Source organism: Arctopsyche grandis, chromosome 2 (genome assembly GCF_051622035.1).
Source record: "Arctopsyche grandis isolate Sample6627 chromosome 2, ASM5162203v2, whole genome shotgun sequence".
Classification (NCBI taxonomy): Eukaryota; Metazoa; Arthropoda; class Insecta; order Trichoptera; family Hydropsychidae; genus Arctopsyche; species Arctopsyche grandis.
The window spans coordinates 36,959,729-36,969,851 of NC_135356.1; the positions used below are offsets into that span (position 1 = coordinate 36,959,729).

General features: G+C 32.6%; 1 protein-coding gene across 3 annotated transcripts in view; it reads left to right on the forward strand.

Annotated features, from left to right (window-relative positions):
* DIP2 (disco-interacting protein 2) overlaps positions 1-5,264 on the forward strand; it is a 154,898-nt gene extending 149,634 nt beyond the window's left edge. For all 3 annotated transcript variants that reach the window (XM_077445954.1, XM_077445955.1, XM_077445956.1), the window contains 2 exons: positions 1,107-1,393; positions 4,984-5,264. In XM_077445954.1, coding sequence (XP_077302080.1) covers positions 1,107-1,359 — 253 coding nt within the window. In that variant the 3' untranslated portion in view covers positions 1,360-1,393; positions 4,984-5,264. The remainder of the gene's footprint in view (positions 1-1,106; positions 1,394-4,983) is intronic.
* The last annotated feature ends 4,859 nt before the right edge of the window (positions 5,265-10,123 follow it).

Genomic DNA, 10,123 nt, shown 5'->3' on the forward strand with positions numbered 1-10,123 from the left:
CTTATTTTGCTTCTTCTTCTAATGCCTTGTCTGCATCTGGACGTTGGCGACCACCTCGTCGATTATTTGTAGATATCCGCAACGGTCTTCAGCGGCTCGGAACAGCTCTTCGGCGCCATATCGGTCCACATGCGCATGTTTCGAAGCCAAGACGACTTCTTCCTGCCAATCCATTTCCTACCTTCTAATTTCCCCCATGGTTATCAAACGGAGAAATTCGTATTTTGAACCCCGTATCATGTGTCCGAGGTACTCCATCTTTCTCCACTTGATTGACAGAAACAACTTCCCTGCCTCTCTCTATCATGCCGAGGACAGCTTCATTTGAGACTTCATATTGCTTCTTACTCCCCCTTTTTTTCTTGTGATCTTTTGGTCTATTATCAACTACTTCAACAGTAAAGTCCTCAGGATTATACGAAAAGATAGATTAAACAGTTCAGTGACCACTTTTTCCACTAGTAAAGCTCAAAGCTAAAGATGTAAAGTGGTAAATGTTTCACTGTTATCCTTTTGGAGTGACTGAAACTGTCATGATGACATTGATCACTAAGTTAGGCCCGCTTTTAAATCTGTCAATTCAGAAAACTTATTACAAATAAGACGCTAATGAACCCAGAGACTCATCTCTGCCAGGATATATGTTCATAACTATGTATGTATATATATACCGAACATTACAATAGAAAGTTCTAGACTTTTTTCTAGTATCATGTTTTAAACAAAGCCTTATCCACCGGCAAACAAATTGCCGGCCTCTGAAATATTAGTTTATTTCATCTAAGATTCATCAATCGGATCTATTTTTCCGTCATAAACAATGTAGCTCACCGATAACTCAATTCTTTACCATTTGAAGAATCATGGGTTCAAATCCTGACTGGTTTCGAAAAAGGAATTCGATTTTCTCAATGATTTATAAGTATATATATCGGCTACTGACAATATTTGGATGGTTATAAAATTCAGATAGCTTTTGAAACGGTTCCTTTTCAAGTCCTACACTCGGAATTGAGAATACACTATTGACCGATCATTACGTTTTCATTTCGACATTGTATTTGAATCGACAAAATGATGATGACATTTGACTTGTATATTTACAGCGCCGTGTTCACGTGGAGCAATCTGCTCGTCGTGGTTGCCGAGTTAGACGGCATCGATAGCGAGGCTCTGAACCTGGTGCCGCTGATTACCAACGCCGTTCTGGAAGAGCATCAACTGGTGGTGGGTGTCGTTGTGGTCGTCGACCCTGGCGTCGTGCCGATAAATTCCCGCGGAGAGAAACAACGTATGCATTTGAGGGACGGATTCCTGTCGGATCAGATAGACGCAATATACATAGCTTACAACATGTAAAAGCAGTTTACAAATTGGCACACAATTACCGCAGGTAGAGTGAATTTAATTTTACCTATATATATATATATATATATATATATATATATATATATATATATATATATATATATATATATATATATATATATATATATATATATATAAATAAATATATAATATGATGGCGCAATTGAATTATTGATTATTTTTTGCACTGCGATTTATGTTTTTGTACTATATTCCATTTCCCCCCCCCACTTTTGTTTTCGTTTTGCCGTCCCCTTTTGTTATTTTAATAATAAAGATTACTATTTGATTTGCTTATGTTTTGTTATATACAATGTACATATTATGAATTTTAGCTGATGCGTTTTCTTTTTTTAGAATAATAATTTTGTAATTTTGCATTTGTAACGAGGAGAATTTATTTTTAAGGCGAGTAAATTATATGTGGGTATGTATTGTATGTTGGTTTTAAAAAAAAATGACAATTTTCTATTGTATAGTCAGTATATATGGTGGAAATCTATTAACTGTATTTATTATGTAGATTTTGTAAAGGGTACGAATTAACTGTACATTGAGAAAAATACTTTGTATCTTAAAAAAAATGTTTGTGCATTAAAAATTTGCATTATTTTCGGTGCATTAGACAATCTCGTATTGTGCATCGAATAAAATATTTTGGTATTATTTGGGACCATTAAAAAATATGAAACGATCATTCGAAAAAATAGATTTCGACATTAGAATAGATACAAAAAGTGGCAGCAACGTTGCAGTCTTCCGCTATTGACAATTGTCAAAAAGTCTTCTCACTAGTGAAATGTAATCTTAAATAAATAAAACCAACCCTAACTTAACCTAACCTAACCAACCCTTAAATAAATAAAATCTAACCAAACGTTAGTTCGTATTTTGGTATTCGCGACGTTGCCGATACAGTTCATCTGTCATTTTAATGCACATTTCATCCCCTTTTTAAGTAGCAAATATTTTTTTCAATGATCAAAGCAAACTTTCTAATGCATTGCTGTATCCGTCATTTAGAAATGCACACAATTCTTTTTTAATGTACAAAATTTTTTTTAAATGCACATTTATTTTATAAAATGGTCGTTTAAATTGTTCCCTTTTAAAAATATAAAATACTTGGATTTATTGAAAAAAAAATCCCAATAATGGTTTTTTGATTTATCGTCCAGCGTTTATTTATTTATATTAAAATCATTTATTTTTTTTTCATTCCAATTAAATTGTTATTTTGTACAAAGGCACTTAGGCGTGTAGTGTGGTTTTTTGTATAGTACGGTTGTTCTTGTGCAATATTGCTGGACAACCGTCTCGTCCTCCGACAAAATGGTCTCTCTTAAAGTATATTCGTGGGAAGGGGGGGGGGGGTGGCCTCATCTTGAGGGCTTTAGATGTATATAAAGTAAAAAAAAAAAAAGCACTTATATTCAATGGCGGCTCGTCCCAGTATAGCACAAATGCATGCAATTTTTGCCGTTAATATGAACTGCAGGGCTGCAGACCTCCCAGTATATAACATTTGCATGCTATTTTTGTCTGCATTTAATCACCGGTATGGTCAATGAGCTACTACAACCCGAATAATCTCGGTAGCCCCCCCCCCCCCCTTTGGATTCTCACGAGCCGCCACTGCTTATATTTTATTTCAGCTACCTTGACTGCAGACGAATTCGCTATATTTCTCTTTCAAACTATCTACAAATTGAATTTAATAAAACTTTAAATGGAAGAAAATTGGATTTATTTTAAATACAAAATATAAAAAAAAATGCACTTAACCTCATTTTGGTTCAATTATAAGTAAAACATCACATCTGATCAACGAGAGTCGCATATTTTTCTTTTTATATTTTTTAATGGTATGTACTTGTGATTCGTTCATTAACCCTTTGCCCGCGTCACCAAATTTAGCGAACATGCCCTGTACGCGGCTGCTCTTTTGCGGATTTTGTTATCGCGTTTTCGACTATAAATATAGGTTGTAATATTTTTTTGAATTTTACAACCTATATTTTTTTTTTTTTTTTGACTACTGCCATCTATTGAATTTGGTAAAGTATACATTTAGTAATATTTTCAACCAAGTTATAAAATTTTAACACAATAGACGGCTCTTATACAGGTTGGACATCTATTCATGTCTCGCGCGCTGAGGGCATGTTCGCTAGGACATGTATAGTAGTCGTACGCGGTGGAAAGGTTAAAACATGTATACAAGTTAATGGATTTTCGTTGTATGTATGTCAACTATACAAAATTATATATATATATATATATATATATATATATATATATATATATATATATATATATATATATATATATATATATATATATATGTATATATATATATATATTGTTGCAAAATTAGATGTTATGTGATATAATGCACTTTCATTTTTAATGTGCGTTTGTAATTTATTTTATTTGTGACACAATGTTAGTATAAATTGACTATGCATCATTATAAAAATTAAAAAATGATTTTGTAGATGGAGTTGCTTCATCGTTCACTTTGAAAAGGCAAGTCACCATATATACAAAGATAAAATCGAATAGGAATTTTCAAATCGCACTCTTAAATGGGGTATTTATTGCAGCAGCCTCCGCTTGTCATTTTATTATTATATAATATGAAAGTTTGTCTGTTAATGTGTAAGATTCTACGTTTAGATGTTATCTATACAGTGTAGTCTTTTGACCGTTTGCCCGCGGCCGTCTTCTATGGAAGCTTTGTGCGACAAGTCTGTACCGCGGCTGTCTTCCATAGAATTTCTGAACTTTGCACGGGATTTTGATCCTTATATGCGCCTATTTCATCTGTTTTAAGGTTCAAAATTGGTTGAACATATTACTGAGAGTTGAATGCCATCTATTCAATTTGCTTAAAATGAATATATACCAGTCAAAATTAGTTTTTTTTGTGGAACCATACTGAAACCTCGTTTATGTGACGTCACGTCTGTTAAACAATATACGATACGTCTCAATTGTATGAAGAATGATTATTTGACAATTAAGCCTAAACTACGAGATATATTATGTATTTTATTGTTTAAAATAATACTTTATGTGTTAATTAACATATCTGGTTACTTGAGTACATATTAAAATCTATATTTAAGGTCGAAAACTCGATTGCCAAATTTGCGAAAAAGGCGCCGCGTCGCGTACAGGACTTGTTCGCTATATTTATTGCCGCGGGCAAAGGGTTAATACGAAGAAAGCATTAATATATACACGGCATTGATACACAATTGGAGTGAGAAGTCGATGCGTCAATCAATCAGATGCATCGTCAGAACACGGACTACCGACTGGATTCCATATCATCTCAGTATACAAAAAAAAAAAATAGATTTTACACTAACTATAGATGATTTATATGTACTTTGAAATGTATTAAATATCTCCACATAGTATGTAGCTTCATGGTAATGCGTCGATTCGCATTGAAAGTCTTATTATAGAAATAAAACAATATTATTATATAAGCGAATTTATATCGTTTTACGGCTGATTCCATTCCATATATATTTATGTGTGTGTTTGTTTTTGTTTGTTTTGTGTGATTCGATCAATGATTTCATAGTTTGTCTAATGTTTCAGATTCAATGTTCTGCAAGTCTGGTCTCGATTTTTGCCGGTCGATGCAAAGCTGTTGCTAACGTTGCTCGTGCACTCGTACATTACACTCTCACGTGCACGTCTTCCTCATCACATTGATGATGTTTAATAATGACTCAAAGTCTCATGTATATTAATTAATAATCATTGTAATATATTATGAGTAAATGTAGATTTTCTACCAGAACGGAGACACAAATGTATGTAGATAAAGGAACGCCACACTTGTATATAATAAATATACAAATTCCATTCAAATTTTGAATTGTTTCGTTTCTTTTTTTTGGTTTTTTTTTTTTTGTTTTGTTTTCTTTTGAATACTTCATTTCATTTGCCTCTTCCTTTGCATAGTAATGAGACAATGTATTTTTTTATTATATTTATATATACATGATACATTTTTTTTGTATATTTATTGTGTATTAATGTATGTATATTTGTTGTTTTTTTTTTTAATAATCCGCTAGAAAAATTATGTATAAAATATATTAATCTCACCGTCGCATAAACTAACCGCATTTAAAACATATAAGGCACAATGCAAAGCTGATCGTTCGGCCAGCACACTATAGTTAAATTTATATTATTTTTTTAATATAATTATAATATATATAACCATCTCGTTATCTTTTGCGATAAATAAAAATATTTATCGAGAGTGCGGGGATGAGTTATGCTCAGTGTTCCCAAATTGATTCACATTTAACTTATATTGGATTAAGTTTTATATAGCTAGAATATTGTAGTGGTAATTTTTAAGAGTGAAACATTGAATATATTTCTTTTTTCACCTGTGATTTTTCGTAATATATTATTAAAAAAAAAAATTAAATAAAAATACTTCTATATTCTATTCAATCTATAATCACTTATATTTATTATGTTGCAATATGTTAGATGAGAATGTGTTTAGAATTAAATGATTTTAAATATATAATATTGTATAACGAGTATATATATTTACAATTTAAAAGCATTTTTTTATTATTTTTATTATCACTATCATTATCTTTCTTGTCGCATCAATTTCGAACCGACGGGATGTAAAAATTTAATCAAAAAGAATAAGTACTATCCAAACTAATTAATTGTACGTTTCATTCACCAAAAGGCGTTCGTTTTTAATCAATCAATTAAATATTTAAACAAAAAACCTGTCGGAATTGCATTAAATAAATATATAGACTAAAAAACACACCCGAACGTTCACCTATAAATTGTATCAATTTATTTTTACTCTAATTATTGTTGTTTATTTAAGAATTTTAGTCAAAACAATGTGTATAACGAATGTGAGATGTGCAATATGAGTATGTTCAAGTATTTAAAATCACAGCAGTATTTATTATACATACATAAAGTACGCTGTGTTTTCTTTACTTTTTATTTTTTTATTATTTTAATCCAATTTTTGATTTGTTACACTTTAACGATCGGTATGTATAACCGATGCCGAAATTGAATTTAAGTTCAATAAATACAAAAACACAAAGTCTTGTATTTTTCCCCACCACCACCCCCCCTCGACCCCTCATCTGTTTGACTTGGTTCGATCCATTGTCAATTTCAATTGTTAAATAAATGCTCTCTATACTTTACAATTATTGTTTTATTCAACCTACGTAGGTCTCCAAATGCAGCTAGAGCCTCTGATTATTCCGGGAAGACGGACCAAATAACACAAAGCATAAATAAAAGCACTATCTTCTTCTTCTTCTCAGTCGGTCTCTCAATAACGAGGATCTTTACAATAATACTCCGAGTATATTTGCCCCTTCCTGTACGCTGCCAACTATATAAGTTATATTATGTCAAGTATTAGAAACTTCTGGTTGAGAGTCTTTGTTTGCAGTTCTCGTGAGGATCGACACAGTATATTTGCTCAACTGTATTTGTATAATATGCACATCTTGAAAGCGTCCTATATTTCCTAACCTCAAACTTGGTTGTTGCAGTTTTAGCCTTCGGCCCTCTCCACATCCGGAAACTTCTTTCCATTAACAATCAAAGTATATCTGTCTTCTTACAACGATCTTCTCTTCTTGAAAAGTATCAGAGTATATTTCTGTATCAAACAACCGAGTCTTCTATATTAAAAGAAAAAGATACAGAACATTTTTTCGTCTCAATAGACAAAATATCTACTCGTCTCTCCTAGAAAAGAGTCCTTGGAATATTAGACCTGAATCAACTGAGAGAATATTCTTTCAAAACGTCTTCGTTTCTTTGATATTGTCTCCGACACTTTTTTGAGTAGTTCTATCTTATGTTTACTCAACGAGGACTTCAAATGTGCATATTGTACTATTCTGAAATAAGATTTGTATCTATTATGAATCTAAACGCTAGTACTTCAGCCTGGAAAGGTCTGTTTCAATTCTATCAACAAGACGGCGAAATTTCGCTCCAATTCTAAAAGATTCTTCCATAAATTTAGGACAAATGTATTGTCAAAATGAAAAGATTGAATCATTGCATAATTATTTAAAATAATATTATTTTTTAATACATATATATTATTATAATAAGAATTATCTCATTGACACACACCGATTTTGTTTTAATTTAATTGAATCTTTCAAACAATATTGTTAGCTTATTAAAGTGTAAATTAACCAATGCCATTCCAATGTGGAAATATTAATTTTAATTGTCAATTTAAATCTTTCAATACCGGTCGGCTTAATTTCATTTGTGCCAGTTGTCTCTAATTATTGTTATTGTATTGTGTTCAGGTTATTAAATTTATACATATTCATTTAATCGTTGACTTAAATTGACTTGGACTGAAACATGGCCAAAACATACACCAAGAAAATTTTCAATGAACACTGAATAGACTGGGTGTTTAAACCGTGTCAACCAAAACGAGACCGACGAAAGTCTGTACTTTAGTGATGTATGTATGTAGTTGTTTTTATTCGCTTGTGATGCGTTTTAAGTGATTTTTATCCCTGAAGAGAGCTGACGCTTCAGATTTAATTAGGAGGTTTTAAAAGTGCATACATTGAATTTCCGCGGTTGGAAGCCCACGGGATAGACGAATGATTTTAATAATATACTGTGTATAGAATTTATTTTGTAGTAGTCGTACTGTAGTTAGATTGAATACTTTCTAACAAAATTTGATTGAATATAATAAGTAAGTAGCATGTTTGAGAAACACTTTAGATAACACTTTGTATGTGACAATAATTTTTAAGGCAAGTCATAGAAATTCGTAGCGATAGTGAGTCTCTTGTTTAAATGTAAGATTTTTGACTGTTTTTTCCCCATATACTAAATTTTTGCAATTGTTGCACACTGTATATATAAATTAATATAAACATGTACTTTCATTATTATGTATGTGATTGATTTAAAATGGCCTATGCAATTTTTGTAAAACACATTTGAAAGAAATAAATTTTAACCAATCTATACGTAGTTTTTCTACGCGAACACAACTTTCCTTGAAATAACTGTATCCTGTATAAACTGCAGAAAACTACACCTTTATTTACATATAAAACAATATTACAGACGATTGAAATACCTTGCATAAGTAATAAAATGGTAGATCTTGATTGAAAAAGAAAAATCTCGAATTGGTAAGTATTACAAAATGGGATTTTAAGCTTTAAAACACGGAGAAGAAGACTTTCGGTCCCTCAAAATTAGATTTTTTTCTTGGTATTCTTCATTTTACACAAGTACATATAGCTTCTTACATAATATTTAAAATTTCTACTATCTATTATATGTAGTTTCAAATGAAAAACAATATTAAATCCGGATTATAATCGTTACTAGCTTATTATATTATATACACCAGAAAGGCCTAACAGGCAAACCTCAACGCGCCTTCCTGGACAAATAAATATCGATAAACAATCAACAGAACATCATAGAGACATCTATGTACAAATTTGACAAAAATTTTTATATATCAGCAAATTTGAGACGCTATAAACTCAGGTAGGGCAAGTTGCCCACTTTTGGAACCGTTTTAATGAAATCAGATAAATTGACAAACTCTGATAGGAAAAAATCGATCTGGAGTCACGTATCCAAGGTCTGGCCAGCAGTTCCAGGCCAGAGAATGAACCCGTGAACACGCAGTTGAAAGCATTACACGCTAACCACTGATATATGCTGCTGGTTTGAGTTTGTCTTAGCGTAGTCCAAGAATTCCCACAGTCTTGGAATTTCAGCAATCCTCATTGCTGAAGATCGTGATCATGAGCTTTTCTGCTCGATCAGCTGTTTCTATTTGTTTCTAGATTCGGCTACACGGAAAATTGTTTATATATAAGTTACTGTTCGTATTTGGTTAGGAATTCATAGTAGGGAGGGGGGGAGGGCTGTAGTAGCTTGAAATAGCATACATATGTACTATACTGGAAGGTTCTGCAGCCCAGCAATCCTCATTTGCACACAGACGTTGGTGACCACCTCGTTGATTATTTGTAGATATCCGCATCGGTCTTCAACGGCTCAGAACAGTCTTCGGCGCTCATATCAGTCCACATGCCCATGTTTCGAAGACAAGACAACTCCTTCCTGCCAAACCATTATCTTCCTTCTATTTCCCCTATCGTTATCACAAGGAGAAATTCGTATTTTGGACCCTGTATCATGTATCCGGGGTTTTTCTCCGCTTGCTGATAGAAACTAGTTCCCTGCCTCTCCCTATCATGCCGAGGGCAGTTTCATTCGTGACTTTTTTGATCCATGGGTTCTTCAGCATACACCTGTAGATCCACATCTCAAAAGCTTCGATGCAGTTGATCTTCAGAGTCCACGTTTCGCATCTATATATATATAATAGTAGCACTGACCAGACGTAGCTCTTCGCGAATCTCAAACGCGTAGGACTTATTATATTGAGATGCTTGTTTGTAAGCGAAGCCTTAAGTTTGATGAACGCTGTTCTAGCCATCTCAATGTGGATTCTCAAGCCTTCATCTGGGTTCATTTCAACCAAGTACCCAGGTATTTAAATCTTTTGACTCTGAATAGATCGTGGAAAGTCTGTCCTTAACCCTTTGAATGCTTACCGACGCCGGTCGGCGTTTTTCCTAGTAGTATATGAGCCTGAAATACGCTGATATGCGTTGTTTTTTGATTATATAAAAAATAA